Raw genomic sequence first — 18,566 nt, forward strand, 5'->3', positions numbered from 1 at the left:
CTGCAGTAGATTTTTACAGAGCCACTGAGTCTAATACAGAAGCAATCACTATTTCAGATCATGCTCCAGTTTCTTTGAAATTAAGGATGAGCCCAAATAATAACTTCAAGTATTGGAGAGCAAATGTATGTCTTCTAAATAATGATTTAATCCAACAAGAAATTAGAAGAGGCCTAATAGAGTACATCCAGTTGAATGACAATAATACCGTGTCCCCATCTACACTATGGGAGGGAACTAAAAGCATATTGAGGGGAAATATTATTGCAATTTCTTCAAGATTAAAAAAGGAAGGACTTGCAGAACAATCAGAAATGGAAAATAAAATTGAATATGTTGAAAGAAAATAGGCAGAAATTAAATGAATTATTAACCTATAGGGCAGAGGGACAACTTCGATTTTCAAATAAAAAATATTAGGAATTTGGCAACAGGGCAAGTTAGCTACTATGCTACTACAGCATTCCAGCTTCGTAAATCACAATCAGGTAGAGGAGTTCCAAAAAATCAAGTGTCCAATAACAGGGGAAAAATGTATACAGCCCAAAGATGTGGCCAAGGCATTCGCCTCTTACTACCAGGAATTACATAAGGAGGAAAAATGTCACAATAAAAAATAAAAAACTGAGATTCTTCTCAATTCAATAAACCTTAACAAACTGACTGAGGAGGAGGCGGATATGATCACTCGTCCAATTACAGGGGAGGAAATTAAAAACAGTATTCTGAAACTTAAAAATAGTAAATCTCCAGGAGTGGATGGCCTCTCAGGACAATATTATAAAATGTTTGAAAAGGAGATTACTCTACTCTTGTATAAAGTTTACAATTATGCACTTTCAGAGAATGATCCTCCTCCATCATGGTCTGAAGCCGTTATCAGCGTTACCCATAAAGATGGTAAAGATCCTACTTTGTGCACATCTTATCGTCCCATCAGTCTCCTCCGTGTCGATCTGAAAATTCTCACTGCTATTATATCTAACAGAACACAAAATTATATCAGAAAAATAGTGAAACCTGATCAAACTGGCTTCATTGCACATAGACACGGATCTGAAAATGTTCGAAGAGCCTTAAACCTCCAAATAATGGCTCATAAAAGGAACACCCGTCGATGCTTCTCGGCTTAGACGCCGAGAAAGCATCTGATCGGGTGGACTGGGCTTTTCTGCAGCAGAAACTGAGTCATATGGGCTTGAATGAGATGTTTATTAAGTGGGTTCAAATGTTTTAATAAAAATCCAAAATCACGGGTGAGGGTCAATGGTTATTGTTGAGATTTCTCTCCTCTGGGACACTAGACAGGCCGAGGTTCTGTCTCCATCCTTGTTTGCCCGGAGTATTGAGCCATGAGCTGAACTCATAACATCTAACCCACTCATACAAGGAATAAGAGATGAAAATAACGTGCAGCACAAATGGGCCCTTTTTGCAGATGATATTTCATTGTTTTTGGAAAATCCCATCACATCTGTACCTGCTCTGCTCAATAGTCTTAAAGAGAATGGCGAGGTGTCAGGTTATAAAATAAACACCAATAAATCTGAAGCCCTAGTGATTTCTGGGAGTTGGCCATTGCAGTTGGATAACATGGTGTCATTTAGACACTGTAAACATGGGTTTAGATATCCTGGAGTAATTCTTACCCCAAAGATCACAGGGTTGTTTTCAGAAAATTATGATAAATTATTAAAACAAATTAAAATGATTTAAATAGATGGGACTAAAATTTTACCCGATTAAGAGCGAAATTTGATATACCATCAAAGGATTTCTATAGATCAGTGGCGGACCGTGCATTTCACATTAAGGCCTTCAGAGCAGATCGGCCTGAACCAATCCACCTCTCAATAACTATTTTGTCTACAAAAAAAATCTTATTATGCAGATATGCACATAAAGAGTTGCTGCACAGCAGATAGATACTTGTGCAGCCAGAATAAATGCCTTTGCTGAAGAGCACAAGTCTCCTACTACATCTGTGCACATACAATGAGCATCAACAACTTAATAAAACAGCAATATTATTTAGGAAAAGAGGAACATTTTACTCACCAAAATCCCCATTATTTGAAAACAAAATCCATCCTCATTTCCTTCCTCAAAAAGAGTTCAACTGCTCTGTCATATAGATTATCCAGCGTTTCAGTTCCATAAAGCCAGGGCTGAACGTCCAGCTGCCCGTAAGTTTTATTTCTCTTCAGGTCTTCTTCTTCTTCTTCTTCTTCTTCTTCTTTGGAATAATTGAGGTAGGCGACCAACAACTTAGGTGCATACCGCCCCCTACTGTATCTCTTGGTGAATGTAAATCAGAGGGCCTGGATCTGCTGTTGTTAGAAGCTAGAAGGCGCTGAGTCGCCAACTCGAAATCTGATTGGTTGAAGCAACTGTCTGATTGGTTGAAGCAACTGTCTGATTGGTTGAAGCAGCTGTCTGATTGGTTGAAGCAGCTGTCTGATTGGTTGAAGCAGCTGTCTGATTGGTTGAAGCAACTGTCTGATTGGTTGAAGCAGCTGTCTGATTGGTTGAAGCAGCTGTCTGATTGGTTGAAGCAACTGTCTGATTGGTTGAAGCAGCTGTCTGATTGGTTGAAGCAACTGTCTGATTGGTTGAAGCAGCTGTCTGATTGGTTGAAGCAGCTGTCTGATTGGTTGAAGCAGCTGTCTGATTGGTTGAAGCAGCTGTCTGTTTGACGCTTCACTTTACTTTACTGGGCTATCAGAACGGACAGTGAAGGCCTCGGGCAGATTTCTTTGACCCTAGCAACAGATGATGCCTGAAATCTGATTGGTTAAATAATTTAATATGAAAAAAACATGTCTGGAAGCAGCGCGACCACGGGAAAACTATGAAAGGAACTGGAACATACCGTTTGGAATCATTTATTAATTATTTATGGACAAAATATAATTTACATCAGTCTGTAATTCAGATAATTTTTAGGCCAGCAGAGAAGGCTTTGCAGGCCCTGACGGCCCATCACTGCTATAGATATTTACAAATAAGGAGCTATTAAACAAATCATCTGGACTGGGAATACATTAGAAGAGAACCAACGAATATTGAAACACATTTTATGAGAGGTGTCCCCGACTAAGAATTTACAAAGTCGAATCTGATTCGTCCGATCCTGCTGATCGTCGACTGATCTTTTTTTTTTTATATTTTAGAATCATTTGATTATAGGCTACAGCAGAATGTTGCAGTAATAATAATAATAATAATAATAAAAAACAGCGCAGGCAGGTAAAACAACACTTATTTTTTTCCTACACACTGAAACACAGACTGGAACAAAGTGTGGGTAACTCTAAACATCAAACAAATGAAGTATAGTTCAAATGAGCAGAACCAAACCCTCTGCTAACAAACGGGCTAAAGCATGTCATTTATTTGTATCTATAATCTCTGCAGATAAGCTCACATTTTTTGGCTGAACAGTTTTTCACATTTTCTTGTTGCACACTTGTTGTTTTCTTGGCTTAATTGCACTGTCGGGTTCGTTTCGCAGAGCAACATCCATGCAAAAACAAACACTAAATTAAGTAGAATGAGCCTTTTAGATGAATAAAAAAATAATATAATAACCTAAAATATTACAATTAAACAAAATAAAAGTCAGCATTAAAATTGAGAAGTGAGTGACAGAAACGTCCTTTATTAGCCCAATTTTCTGCTACTTACCCGTTTGAGGTGGAAAGCCGTGTTGTTGTTGTGGAGCGGAGCAGGTGGGTGACGGAACGTGACGGAAGTGGGAGACGCTTTGAATGCTGCTGAGCGAAGCACTCCACTGTGACGTCACAGCAATGGCGGCGCCGCTGCTCCACGAACCTCGCCCCCGCCGCCCGGCCGCTAAGGCGGAGAGGATCATGGCCGACCTGACAGAAGACGCCCTCCGGCTGTGGAATGAGCTCAGGAAGAAGGACGACCTGCCGGAGAAGGCTCGGACGCTGACGATCGACCAATCCATGGTGATGTCGTCATTAACGGCCGCCGCCTCGGCACCCCGCGCTCCTTCCTGCTCCACACCGGAGCACCGCTCCTGGGCCGAGGTGGTAGTGCGAGGCCGCGAGCCTCGGCCCACCGCGGCTCCGCCTCCACCGCCCCTCTCCAACCGCCGCCTCGCCCTCGACAGCGACGACACGGCGGATGATGAAGGCCGGCGGTCTGCTGCGGCTGCTGCCGCACCCTCCGGGGGAGCCACGGCCCGCCGCCAGGATCTTAACAACCCGGAAACCAGGCCGCCCGACGCCGCTCCGGTCCTCCGTCCTGCTGGGCCCCAGCCTCGCCGCTCCGCCGCGGCCCCGGAGCTGGAGCGAGTCCCGCCGATCCCGGAGAAGCAGCAATCATCCCGGGCTTCCACCTCCGCGGCGCCGGACGCTGATTATGGAGGCAGTGAGGAGGCGCTCCGGGAGCCACCGCCGCCCCAGGGAGACCCGGAACGCCCCCCAGGGAGACCAGGGAACGCCCCCCAGGGAGACCCGGGAACGCCGCCCCAGGGAGACCCGGGACCCGCCGCCCCAGGGAGACCCGGGAACGCCCCCCAGGGAGACCCGGGAACGCCCCCCAGGGAGACCCGGGAACGCCGCCCCAGGGAGACCCGGGAACGCCCCCCAGGGAGACCCGGGACCACCCCCCAGGGAGACCCGGGACCACCCCCCAGGGAGACCCGGGACCGCCGCCCCAGGGAGACCCGGGAACGCCGCCCCAGGGAGACCCGGGACCGCCCCCCAGGGAGACCCGGGACCACCCCCCAGGGAGACCCGGGACCGCCCCCCAGGGAGACCCGGGAACGCCCCCCAGGGAGACCCGGGACCACCCCCCAGGGAGACCCGGGAACGCCCCCCAGGGAGACCCGGGAACGCCCCCCAGGGAGACCCGGGACCACCCCCCAGGGAGACCCGGGAACGCCCCCCAGGGAGACCCGGGAACGCCGGTGGTTTAGGGCAAAGGCAGCTGTGGTCTCTTCCTGGTCCAAGGCTCGGGTTCTGTCTGAGTTTATTGCCAGCAGTGCCACGTTCTGCTTTGAGAATCTCGGTGTTTGCAGACATGAGAAACGGCGCTCACAGCTCACTGATGAGAAAGCAGGCAGCCGCCCTTCCTCATCTCTTTGGTCCTGTTCTGGTCCTGTTCTGGTCCTGTTCCGGTCCTGTTCTGGTCCTGTTCTGGTCCTGTTCCGGTCTTGTTCCAGTCCTGTTCTGGTCCTGTTCTGGTCCTGTTCTGGTCCTCTTCTGGTCCTGTTCTGGTCATGTTCTGGTCCTGTTCTGGTCCTGTTCCGGTCCTGTTCTGGTCCTGTTCTGGTCCTGTTCTGGTCCTGTTCTGGTCCTCTTCTGGTCCTGTTCCGGTCCTCTTCTGGTCCTGTTCTGGTCCTGTTCTGGTCCTGTTCTGGTCCTGTTCCGGTCCTGTTCCAGTCCTGTTCTGGTCCTCTTCTGGTCCTGTTCTGGTCATGTTCTGGTCCTGTTCTGGTCCTGTTCCGGTCCTGTTCTGGTCCTGTTCTGGTCCTGTTCTGGTCCTGTTCTGGTCCTCTTCTGGTCCTGTTCTGGTCATGTTCTGGTCCTGTTCTGGTCCTGTTCCGGTCCTGTTCTGGTCCTGTTCTGGTCCTGTTCTGGTCCTGTTCTGGTCCTCTTCTGGTCCTGTTCCGGTCCTCTTCTGGTCCTGTTCCGGTCCTGTTCTGGTCCTGTTCTGGTCCTGTTCTGGTCCTGTTCCAGTCCTGTTCCGGTCCTGTTCTGGTCCTCTTCTGGTCCTGTTCTGGTCATGTTCTGGTCCTGTTCTGGTCCTGTTCTGGTCCTGTTCTGGTCCTGTTCCGGTCCTGTTCCGGTCCTGTTCTGGTCCTGTTCTGGTCCTGTTCCGGTCCTGTTCCGGTCCTGTTCTGGTCCTGTTCTGGTCCTCTTCTGGTCCTGTTCTGGTCCTGTTCTGGTCCTGTTCTGGTCCTCTTCTGGTCCTGTTCTGGTCCTGTTCTGGTCCTGTTCCGGTCCTGTTCTGGTCCTGTTCTGGTCCTCTTCTGGTCCTGTTCTGGTCCTCTTCTGGTCCTGTTCTGGTCCTCTTCTGGTCCTGTTCTGGTCCTGTTCTGGTCCTGTTCCGGTCCTGTTCTGGTCCTGTTCTGGTCCTCTTCTGGTCCTGTTCTGGTCCTCTTCTGGTCCTGTTCTGGTCCTGTTCTGGTCCTGTTCTGGTTCTGGCATCTCTAGATGTTCATCAACAGAGCAAGCCGGACTTGTTTCCTCACCTTCAGAAGTTTTTTGGTCCATCCGGGGACGTTTCTGAAAAACAAAGCGATCCATCTCCGCACCGTTCCCCTCGAAGCTGCCGAGCTAACAAAACACGCCTCACCAGCCAAAAACAGAGGAGTTGGGTCAAAGGTTATGTGCGTAATCTAGTGCATATTTTGGCTTTTTTTTGACAGTTTTTATATTTTCTGATTTAAAATGACTTTGAATGTGTACTGCACAGCTGCAAATAAAGTTACATACAAAATGTAAATAATTGAAATTTTTTTGGGGGTGCTATGGGGGCGCTTTGAAGCACCCCCAAGCCCCTCCCTGGCGCCGCCTATGGAGACTAGAATGTACTGTTGGGATTAAAGGTTCAGCATTAAACTGGTTTCCATCATATTTAACAGACAGGTTCCACTTTGTTCATGTTAATGACGACTCTTCAGCCCAGATCAAAGTTAAATATGGAGTCCCACAGGGTTCTGTTTTAGGACCTATACTCTTCACATTATACATGCTTCCTGTAGGAACATCATCAGGAAACACTCCGTTAACTTCCACTGTTATGCAGATGATACACAGATCTACCTCTCCCTGAAACCAGACGACACCGATCAGCTGGTCAAACTAGAAGCTTGTCTTAAAGCTCGTGTCCGCAGTTTTGAAAGAGAGAGGTTTTTTTAATCCAACGTCTCGAGGTTCCCCCTCCCTCTGCTTTCTGAGTGACCAAGACACGCCCCTCCAATTATGCACGCGAATTATCTGTGAAAATGAGAGCCTCCAGTCCTGCAGCATCCTCCATGTTGAGCTGTTTACGGTGGATGTTCAGCAGACGGTGGATATATCTGCTGCAGAGCTAACTCTCCTCTGCTGGGCGAGCGCCGTGCTCTCTGGCTGCGTGCACACGCTGATTGACAGCACGACAAGGCGGAAGCTCGAAATCTATTGGCTGAAGCTGACTGGCGCTTTTTCAGATAACATGGGGGTCTATGAGACGAAGGCAGGGCTCATAAATACATTTTTATATTGCTCCTTACATCAAAATTCCAAGATGGCGGCAAGGTGGCAGCATGTTTGTCTTCTGCTCAGAGCTTTTCTGAGTGAAGAAGGTTTTAAATGGATTTTTAAATGGATTTCACTGCATTTTATATTCTCTAAGTGTTGCAGTTTGCATTTTTTATTGAAATCGTAATATTTTAGAAAATTGTGGACTTTTCATTGAGGTAAAAGGACCTTATAAGGACTACCTCATCTGCTGAACCTTGGGCTAACCTGCCTTGGCCTGGAGCTAGGCTAACCAGCCTCAGCCTGCTACATCCTTCTGGAGCAGGGCTAGCCGGTCTGGGCCTGCTGTGGAGCAGGGCTGGCCGGTCTGGGCCTGCTGTGGAGCGAGGCTGGCCGGCCTGGGCCTGCTGTGGAGCGAGGCTGGCCAGCCTGCTGTGGAGCGAGGCTGGCCGGCCTGGGCCTGCTGTGGAGCAGGGCTGGCCGGTCTGGGCCTGCTGTGGAGCAGGGCTGGCCGGTCTGGGCCTGCTGTGGAGCAGGGCTGGCCGGCCTGGGCCTGCTGTGGAGCAGGGCTGGCCGGCCTGGGCCTGCTGTGGAGCAGGGCTGGCCGGTCTGGGCCTGCTGTGGAGCGAGGCTGGCCGGCCTGGGCCTGCTGTGGAGCGAGGCTGGCCGGTCTGGGCCTGCTGTGGAGCAGGGCTGGCCGGCCTGGGCCTGCTGTGGAGCGAGGCTGGCCGGCCTGGGCCTGCTGTGGAGCGAGGCTGGCCGGTCTGGGCCTGCTGTGGAGCAGGGCTGGCCGGCCTGGGCCTGCTGTGGAGCGAGGCTGGCCGGCCTGGGCCTGCTGTGGAGCGAGGCTGGCCGGTCTGGGCCTGCTGTGGAGCAGGGCTGGCCAGCCTGGGCCTGCTGTGGAGCAGGGCTGGCCGGCCTGGGCCTGCTGTGGAGCGAGGCTGACCGGTCTGGGCCTGCTGCATCCATCTGGAGCGAGGCTGGCTGGCCTGGGCCTGCTGTGGAGCGAGGCTGGCCGGCCTGCTGTGGAGCGAGGCTGGCCGGCCTGGGCCTGCTGTGGAGCGAGGCTGACCGGCCTGCTGTGGAGCGAGGCTGACCGGCCTGCTGTGGAGCGAGGCTGACCAGCCTGGGCCTGCTGTGGAGCAGGGCTGGCCGGTCTGGGCCTGCTGTGGAGCGAGGCTGGCCAGCCTGGGCCTGCTGTGGAGCAGGGCTGGCCGGCCTGGGCCTGCTGTGGAGCGAGGCTGACCGGCCTGCTGTGGAGCAGGGCTGACCGGCCTGGGCCTGCTGTGGAGCGAGGCTGACCGGCCTGCTGTGGAGCAGGGCTGACCGGCCTGGGCCTGCTGTGGAGCAGGGCTGACCGGCCTGGGCCTGCTGTGGAGCAGGGCTGGCCGGCCTGGGCCTGCTGTGGAGCGAGGCTGACCGGCCTGCTGTGGAGCAGGGCTGACCGGCCTGGGCCTGCTGTGGAGCAGGGCTGACCGGCCTGGGCCTGCTGTGGAGCGAGGCTGACCGGCCTGCTGTGAGCGAGGCTGACCGGCCTGCTGTGGAGCGAGGCTGACCAGCCTGGGCCTGCTGTGGAGCAGGGCTGGCCGGCCTGGGCCTGCTGTGGAGCAGGGCTGGCCGGTCTGGGCCTGCTGTGGAGCGAGGCTGGCCGGTCTGGGCCTGCTGTGGAGCGAGGCTGGCCGGTCTGGGCCTGCTGTGGAGCGAGGCTGACCAGCCTGGGCCTGCTGTGGAGCGAGGCTGGCCGGCCTGGGCCTGCTGTGGAGCGAGGCTGGCCGGCCTGGGCCTGCTGTGGAGCGAGGCTGGCCAGCCTGGGCCTGCTGCATCCATCTGGAGCTTGGGAGTCTGCTGGCTACTAGTCAACCAAGGTTTGCGTTGTTTTCAATTTATAACCTTGACATGTGGAAACTGAAGATGATCCTTTTTAGAACTTTGTTGTGCTTGTGGGCTGCCTGGGACCTGGGACTGGTTGATAGTTCCAGGGTGAATTCCTCTGCCACGGTTGTGAGCATGTGGGATGCATGCCATGGGGGCACAAGCTCTATTACTGCCGGGAATCCTGAGCAATTACTGACTCATTTGAACTGGGCCTTACATTTGTGGTCAGGGCTTCCATGGTGTTTACCTAAACTTCAGAGTTTTCTTGCTATATATGATCTTACTCTGTCACTTGATAGAAGGCATCACATGGCTTCATCTTATGAAAAGACTGCCTCTAAAGCTAACATAAAACGCAGTCTGATCATTGTTCTACTTTTACTTTTATCTGGGAATGTACAACCAAACCCTGGACCTGAGCTGCGTTGTGTTCAGACCCCTGCTGAGTTTGAATCACTGTCTGGTTTAAAATTTATTCATCTTAATGTGCGCAGCTTATTGTCCAAAATGGACATGGTAAGAATTTGGGTTAATTCAACAAATGCAGATGTGGTGATAATTTCTGAAACTTGGTTGACCAAACCTATCACCGATGATGATATTAACATACCTGGCTATAATGTTTATTGTTCCGACAGGCCCAAGAAAGGTGGTGGCACAGCCATGTATGTTAAAGCAAGATTTTATACTTCCATTGTTTTGTCAGAGTCTATTTGTAAGCAACTGGAATTTTTAGCTCTTAATGTGGAAATAGCCAAGTCATTCTCCTCGACTGTCGGTGGGTGTTGTAGGCCTCCATCTGCAACCAAAGAAGCATTAATATCTTTAAAGCAGCTTCTGTCTAAATTAAATTATAATGACCTTCTAATCGCTGGAGATATGAATTGGGACTGGTTAAATTCTGTGTCTGATGAATTTAAATCCTTGTGTGACTCTGCTAATCTTACCCAGCTGGTCAACATGCCTACAAGGCCAAATCTTAAAAATCCTGACGAGTCTACTTTGATCGATTTAATTTAACAAATGTTCCTCACAAATTCTCATCATTGGGTGTCTTCTGCAATGATCTGAGTGATCTCTGTGTTGTTGCTGCTTGCAGGAATACTAAAATCCCTAAATGCAATCCACGCATTGTTTGCAAGAGAATCCTAAAAAGATTTAATGTACAAGCTTTTCATCATGATTTATCTCTGGTGAACTGGGGGCATATAGGTCTGTTGCCAGACGTGGAATTAGCCTGGCCTTTCTTCAAGGGAAATTTGGTGAAAATTATAAACAAACATGCTCCTATTAAGAAAATCAGAGTGAAGGGAAGAGAAAATCCTTGGTTCTCTCCAGAGTTGTCAGACATTATCCATCAGTGAAACATGGCATGGGCCAAAGCCAGAAGAAGTGATTCTGCCACCGATTGGTCTGTTTTCCAGCAGCTAAGAAATAAATGCACTTCCCTCATCAAAAAAGCTCAATCAGAGTACTGCTTGTCTGTCACAACTGAGAATCTTAATAATCCACAGAAATTTTGGAAAGTGATTAAGTCTCTATCTCTAAACAAAAGTTCTCAGGCTCTTCCGCGATTTGTTCTAAAGGATTCAGTCCCAGTTTATGATAGAGCTGAGGTTTTAAACTGCTTTAATGAGCATTTTGTCTCATCTGGTTCCTTGTTTGATTCTGCAGGAGCCTCTTTGTCTCCCTGCACAGACCATCCAGTGTTTTCTGGAGACCTTTTTAGTTTTGCTCCTTTTACTGTGCAGCGAGTGCATAAAGCCCTCAAAGAACTAGATCACAGGACCAGACCTGATAGAGCCCTAGTTCTTGAAATTGGCAGCTGATTTTGTAGCACAGCCACTTACAATGCTTTATAATCTCTCAGTTGAAAACAAAGAAATTCCATCAGTTTGGAAGTCAGCTTATGTTATTCCCTTGTTGAAAGGGGGCCACTCTGCAGTTTTAACCACAGGGGACGTTGATCGGCCGGTTTTGCTCATTGGTATTTAATTTCTAGCCCCCCTAGAAGACCCATACAGGATAACCGGCACTGAAAGCTTCTTAGATCTGTGTCTTTTACTGCGCCGCTTCCTCGCTTTTCCTTCTTCCTCCGAAAACGCTCTGTTCAGTTGACTCCATCCCAGTCTCATCCATGTGCACATCCCAATCGCTGTGATTGGTCAAACCCACTTTGCCGGTATGGAATTGGAGATAACTGACAAGCATTGCCAAATCAGCTGTTTGTGAAATGGAACATTCCTCAGAAATCCAGCCTGAACCTTTGAACATGTTGTGCCTCTTCTGTGGAATCACTTCCATTTCATTTCGCGTTGCGTTCAAGGACCTCCTTGGCGGTGTGGCGCATTCAAAGACAGTTGGTGACGACTGCTGGCTCTCCTCTGGGACTCAGACGTGTAAACAGCTGATTGTAAAAATATTTATTTGCGTCTACAGTGTTTCCTGCAGGATAAAAGTTTAACCAGGGTGGAACGTGTGTGTGTGTGTGTGTGTGTGTCGGGGGGAGTGATGCTGAGCAGCGCGCTGCTCACACGGAGTGTCCAAGCGCCGCCGCCGCTGCTCCGCGGTGCACAACTGCTAATTAGCCGCAGACACGGCACTATTTTTTAATTTATTTTTTTCCTGTCCGTTGTCCGGGTGCTGCAGAATTTAGCGCGAGCGTGGCGCCCGGACTGAAAAGGTCTGGCAGAAACCCTCATGGGATGATTGTGTTTTCACTGACCTGCTGCAGCGACGCTGCTCTGATAATAAACATGCTACGTCTTGGTGTAGCACACGATGCTAGGATAGCTCCGAAGCACCACAGACAGGCTGCACTGTGTTTTCCTTTCAGCTTGCAGTGATCCCACACTTTGCGTCCCAAAACGCTTCCTATTATCATTATTATGGTAGAAAACATTCCCCCCTTGCCCCGTGTGGCAGATAACCCCGCTATTTACTCGCCAAACAGAAAATTCATCTGCCGTTTGGCTGTAAATTTCGGACGTTGGTGGTAATTGTAACTTTTTTGCGCTATTCCCCTATCAGCTGATGATTTCGTCGAGGCCCCAACCTTACCATCTGAAATAACTTTTATAGCTAACACAGAATAAACACAGGACATTGAAAAGTTCTAACTCACCGCTTCTGCAAAACAGCGCCGTGCAAAATGCCGTCGGCAGACAGAGACTGGAGGATTTGTCTTCTTCTGACCCGGAAAAAGAAATAATTCCCACTGCTGCCTGGTGACTTCGTCTTCAGGAAAGCCAAATAAAACTGCCTTTCCAGGATATCCAAATAAATATTTTCTGGGAACCATGTTCTCTGGATCTAACACCAACACACACACCAGGCACAGAGAACCAGGGCCGGGTCTCAGCATAACCATATAAGGAAGTCTGGATCACATCTACGTCGCAACGGTCCGGCTTGAAAACCCTCAGTGAACCAGAGCCTTCACAGCCAGGCAGAACTGTTTTCAGGGCTTGCGGGCAAAGACATGAACCGCATTACTGGACACTTTGGTGTCGTTTCACATTGGTATCAGACTATTTAATAGAGTTTACAGGTTTAAAAAAGGTCCACTGATCAACGTCCCCTTTAACCACTTATAGGCCAATATCTAACTTGTGTACCCTGTCGAAAGTTCTTGAATCTCTTGTATGTGATCAACTTAAAGATTTTTTAGACTCGAATGATCTTATCTCAAAGTGGCTTTAGGCTTTAGGAAAAGGCACCGTACTGTCACTGCTGCCACTAAAGTGATTAATGATATCATTGTTGCTCTTGACAACAAGCAGTGCTGCGCTTCACTTTTTATTGATTAGTCAAAAGCTGTTGACACGGTGGGTCATACTGTTTTAAAGCAAAGGCTCCATCATTTTGGTTTGTCTGATCATGCAGTGTCCTGGTTCGCAAATTATCTGAGTGACAGGACTCAGTGCATTAAGTATGAAGGGTTTTGTTCTGACTTTATGAGTGTCCACAAGGGGGTGCCACAGGGTTCAATACTGGGACCCCGTTGTTCATAATGTACATTAATGATTTGGGTCTCAATGTGTCAGATGCTAATATGCACTTTTATGCTGACGACACAATTATTGACTGTGATGGACCAACCCGACGAAAGCTGTTGAATCCTTGCAGAAAGCTTTTACTGTGGTCCAGAACACACTTCTGCAGCTCAAGTTAGTCCTCAACACTGACAAGACGACACTGATGTTGTTCTCAAACAATAAGAAGGTGCTTCAAGCTGCCCCCCACTGTTTAGGCTTGAGGGAAATGTCACAGAAGTGGTTCAGGTGTACAGACATCTTGGGTCTTGCTTGACGAGGGCCTCTGCTTCAAGACACACATTGAAAATCTTGTGAAGAAACTGAAACTCACATTGGGTTTTTTCTTCAGAAATAAATTTTGTTTTTCTTTCAATGTGAAAAAGCAGCTTGTCACTGCAACATTTTTATCAGTTTTAGATTATGGAGACCTGCTGTACATGAAGGCCTCAGCTCAATGTCTTCGGAAGATTGACACCGTTTATCGTGTCTCACTGAGGTTTATTACACCTGCAGAGCTCTGACTCGTCATTGTGATCTGTATTGTCGTGTGGGATGGACGCCTTTGTCCACCAGGAGGTTGGGACATTGGTACATTTTTATTTACAAGGCCATGCGTGGTCGACTGCCCTCCTACATTTGCAACTTAATCACATGAAGAAGTGTTGATTCTTACGGCTCGCGGTCAAATGATCGTTTGTTGCTCTGTGATCCTTTTGCCAGAACAGAACTGGGGGAAGAGCTTTCATACACTCTCTCTCAACGGGAGACTCTCAATCTCCCGTTGAGATTAAGAGGCTCTTAATCTCAACGGGATTCTCCTGGTTAAATAAAGGTTAAATAAAAACAATGCTAATATTATGTTGTAGTATTGAACCAGACTAACACATTTAAGCTCTGTTAAAAAATGATACATACATTGGAAACGAACGGAAACTCCGGACACCAGCTTTAATGACATAAAAACCTGGATGAGTCATAATTTTCTCCTGCTAAATTAAGATAAAACAGAATTTATTTTATTTGGCCCAAATCACCTGAGATAAAAATGATCTAATCAAATACTGACCCTAGATGGTGTTGTAAGTAAGTAAGTAAAGTTTATTTATATAGCACCTGTCACAGACAAAAAGCCACAAAGTGCTTCACAGCATACATAAATAAGACAACAATTAAATACACATACATAAATAAGCAACACTAAAAATGTGATCAAAACAGGCCCGAAAAACCAAGCAAATGCTTGAGAGAATAAAAAGGTTTTAAGTTGTGACTTAAAAGTGTCAACAGACACAACTGATCGAAGAGAGAGCGGGAGATCGTTCCAGAGCCTGGGAGCAATGGCCTGGAATGATCGGGCTCCTCTGGTCTTAAAGCGGGTACGCGGCACCTTTAAGAGATTCTGGTCCGCAGACCTTAAAGCCCTCACAGGGGAGTAAGGCTGGAGCAGGTCGAGAATATAAGAAGGAGCTTGGTCGTGCAAGGCCTGAAAGGTTAAAACCAAAATCTTAAAGTTAACTCTATAAGAAACTGGCAGCCAATGAAGCTCCTTCAGACTGGGAGACATGCGGGTCCATCTGTTAGTGCGGGTCAAGACTCTTGCTGCAGAGTTTTGCACAAGTTGCAGCCTCGAAAGCTGCTTCTTATTCAGGCATGAGAACAAGCTGTTGCAGTAGTCTAAGCGCGAAGAGACAAAAGCATGAATGATGAGCTCTAAATCATTGAATGAGACCATTTTTATTAAGTTTAGAGATTTTTGTCAGTTGAAAGAAACAGTTTCTCGTCAGCTGCTTGCAGTGCTCCGCCAGAGACATGTCTTTATCAAAGAAAACCTCCAGGTTTCTGAGACTGGATTTGGCAGACTGCCCGAGGTCACCAAGGTCCTGTTTGATCCCTGGAATTGAGACATCAGGGGCGAAGATGAGTGTTTCAGTTTTGTCTGTGTTAAGTTGGAGAGAGTTTTCGCTAAGCCATTGTTTTATTTCTGCCAAGCAGTGGAAAAAGGGAATCCAGCTTCTGTATCCCATCTGGCTTGAAAGAGCAGTAGAGCTGGATGCCGTCAGCATATAAGTGGTAGGAGACGTCCTTGAACCTTTGGATTGTGTTACCCAGGGGGAGCAGATACAATAGAAATAAAATAGGGCCCAGGACGGAGCCCTGAGGCACCCCACACCCAAGATTCATGGACTCTGATTTAACCTGGTCTGTTGACACACAAAAGCTGCGTCCAGACAGATATGAGGTAAACCACTGGAGAACCGACCCCGACAGTCCCACATGGTCCCTCAGTCTACATAGCAGGACCTGGTGGTCAACAGTGTCAAACGCTGAGGACAGATCCAGGAGAACCAGCACGGTGCAACTGCCCGAATCGGCAGACATCATTATGTCACTGGACACTTTTAGTAGGGCTGTTTCTGTGGAGCGGTGCTGACGGAAGCCAGACTGGAATTTGTCGAAGAGGTTGTATTGGTCGAGGTAGGAAGACAGCTGATTGCAGACCACCTTCTCAAGGATCTTTGACAGAAATGGCAGCTTAGAGATGGGCCTATAACTATTTCGGTCTGCCGGGTCTAAACCTCCTTTTTTTAGAAGAGGCTCCACAATGGCGAGCTTGAAGGCATTCGGGAACACACCTGATGACAGAGAGAGGTTTATCATTTCAGTGACCGAGGGACCAACTGCCTCCAGGACCTCTGGGAACAGTCTACAGGGAATGACGTCAGAGGGACAGGGTGAGAGTTTCGTCTTGTTTACCAGAGCCAGAACATCAGCAAGACTTACAGACTCGAAGGTGAACCACAAGCTGGAGATAGGCTCAGCTGCTCAGCTTTAACTCCCAGTAACACTGTGAGGAACCTGGAGTGACCTTTGACCTTTAACTCCCACATTAAACAGGTCTGCAGGACCTCCTTCTTTCACCTGGTAATATTTCTAAAATCAGGAACATGCTGACTCAAAGCCAGACTGAGAAATGAATCCATCATCTGTTCCTCCAGAGTAGACTACTGGAACTCCTGTTATCAGGAACCAATAACTGCCTAAAAAGTCTCCAACTGGTTCAAAACGCTGCAGCAAGAGTTCTCACAAGAACCAGTAGGAGAGATCATATCAGCCCAATATCAGCTTCCCTTCACTGCTTCCTGTTCAATCTAGAATAGAATTCAAAATCCTCCTCTGAACCTATAAAGCCCTGAACAACCAGGAACCATCAGATCCTAAACAGCTGTTAGTCCCAGACCGTCCCAGGAGAACGCTTCCTTCTCAGAGTGCTGGTCTGCTGGAGGTTCCTGGTTCTCTAACAGTAGAACAGGAGGTAGAGCCTTTAGCTATCAGGCTCCTGTTCTGTGGAACCAGCTCCAGAGTCTGGAAGGGAGGCTGACTCAGTCTCTGCTTTAAAAGAATACTCTGAAGATTTTGGACCCACGCCCTATCCCGATCGTTTACAGAGTGAGATAAGCTCATAAATACCTTTTTTGTGTCCGTTCGTCCAGTGCCTGGCTAACAGCTGTTAGCATCGTAGTTAGCTTAGCTCAACTACGGCAGGTGAAGAGGAGACAGAGCCAGACTGAGAAAGTGGACAAAATCCTCCTTCCAGCGGTCCAGGGGACGGCGTGTTAGCACGTGAAGTAAATCCAAATGTTATAAAACATTTTAAAAGACGTGTTTTCTTTTCAATCCGTTAAAGTAACGTTTTGATACACAGAGCTGCACAAGCATAGTGTTCTGCGGAGGGATATACCGGCGCACAGCAGTAGAAGCCATAGACTCAGCCGCTGTGCGCCGCTATATCCTATATCGCTATATCCTGTAGTCGGGGCCGGCAGTGTCACGGCCGCCTGCGACGGCGGGTTGATTCACCTGTGACCTTTTCACGGCGGGCCGGGGTCAAAGCCTTCCTTTAAGAACTACAGTAGAAACAGACGGTGTCCTCCGGGGAGTTTTGATCGTGTTATGTCCGATGAAGCAGGTAAATATGCGGGCCTGGACTTCTTTGTGTGCGTTCACGAGAAACAGAGCTTCAGGATAGAGCTTCAGGGCTCTTCTGATTGGCCAAAGATACCGGGAGCGGTCGTGAATCCTTTTCAGCTCAGAACAGAGACAGATGGAAACGCTGCGCCCTCGCGGTAGAGCAGTTATGCTGCACTCCTAAAGGATTATCAATGGATACTCTGACATTTAATCCAAAGGAAAAAAAAATAGCACTGGCTAGCAAAAGCCTGCCTACAGCACCTTAAAAGCGGAGATGAGGATTTAAAGGATGAAGCTGGAGCTCCATGGTTCCAGAAGTGAACTGTTCTCTTGTTGTTTCTCACCAGCAGGTTCAGAGGATTTAGGATCTGGTTCCGGTCTGTGGTTCCTCCTCTCAGGGTTTGGTTGGTTCCCGGCAGCATGTTCGGCTCTGTGCTGCTCTGCTGCTGCTCCTTCAGTCTGCTCCGACTCTCCTCTTCTCTGGTTCATGGAAACCTGCAGCTGGACGAGGGTCCGGCAGCCGGACGCCGCCCCGAAGCGGCCTACCTGCTGGACCTGGGTCAGTAAGCCCAGCCAGAGAGCTGTCAGCTGACACCCTGTCCAATCAGGAAGTCCCTGAGTGGGGAGCCAGTGGGTCGTATTTCAACGTGAAGAAATGGTTTGCTCTCTGTGCTGCTGTAGGGAGCATGTGGGACAATGAGTCTTGTGTGTTGTGCAGACAGAGGCCACGCCCCCGACGCCGTGCGGGACCCGCCCCTCCTGCCGGTGGACTCTGCGGAGGATCCCTTCCTCATAGATGCGGGGTCCTACGACGAGGTTTGGCAGCGAGCGTGACGTCGGTTTCCTGGCGGGTGTGCCGCCGTGGCTCAGCGCTGTCCCCGTGTGTCGCAGGCCTCGCCGGCGGTGCTGCAGCTGCAGGGTCGCGCCATGCGCTCGCCGCGGCGCTGCATCCCTCACCAGCAGTCCTGCCTGGGCTCCTCGCTGCCCTGCTGCGACTCCTGCGACACCTGCTACTGCCGCTTCTTCAACGCCTTCTGCTACTGCCGCCGCGTGGGCCACGCCTGCCCGGCCAGGCACACCTGAAGACCCACCTGACCCGCAGCCGGCCAATGAGGAGCCAGGAGACACAGCCAGGAGTCCTCGACGTCTCACAGTCCTTCCTTTCTGTCAAAGCAAATTCAGTCTTTGTGTAATAAACAGGAAATCTTTGCTCAAACTTCTTTTCTTTATTTCACTGCTGGGACTGCTGGGGCCCCGGCACCCGACTCCCCCGACCTGCCAGACCGGGGGCCCCCACACGAGGGCTGTCGCGGTAAACCGGTATTGACGATAATCGTGGTATTAAAAAGTGAAATTTCAATATCGTGTTCAAAATGCGCACATGATAATAACGCATCGAGGATCTAGAGCCTCTTCAAACGTGTTGAAGTGTATTTTCAAAATCTGCTCCTGTTCTTCCACCCTGCAG

General features: G+C 49.3%; 1 protein-coding gene across 1 annotated transcript in view; it reads left to right on the forward strand.

Annotated features, from left to right (window-relative positions):
* The window catches only part of agrp (agouti related neuropeptide), a 30,333-nt gene extending 12,152 nt beyond the window's left edge, over window positions 1-18,181 (forward strand). The window contains exons 2-4 of the mRNA XM_030087706.1: window positions 17,446-17,657; window positions 17,817-17,914; window positions 17,990-18,181. Coding sequence (XP_029943566.1) covers window positions 17,519-17,657; window positions 17,817-17,914; window positions 17,990-18,181 — 429 coding nt within the window. The 5' untranslated portion in view covers window positions 17,446-17,518. The remainder of the gene's footprint in view (window positions 1-17,445; window positions 17,658-17,816; window positions 17,915-17,989) is intronic.
* The last annotated feature ends 385 nt before the right edge of the window (window positions 18,182-18,566 follow it).

Source organism: Salarias fasciatus, unplaced genomic scaffold (assembly GCF_902148845.1).
Source record: "Salarias fasciatus unplaced genomic scaffold, fSalaFa1.1, whole genome shotgun sequence".
NCBI classification, from domain to species: domain Eukaryota; kingdom Metazoa; phylum Chordata; class Actinopteri; order Blenniiformes; family Blenniidae; genus Salarias; species Salarias fasciatus.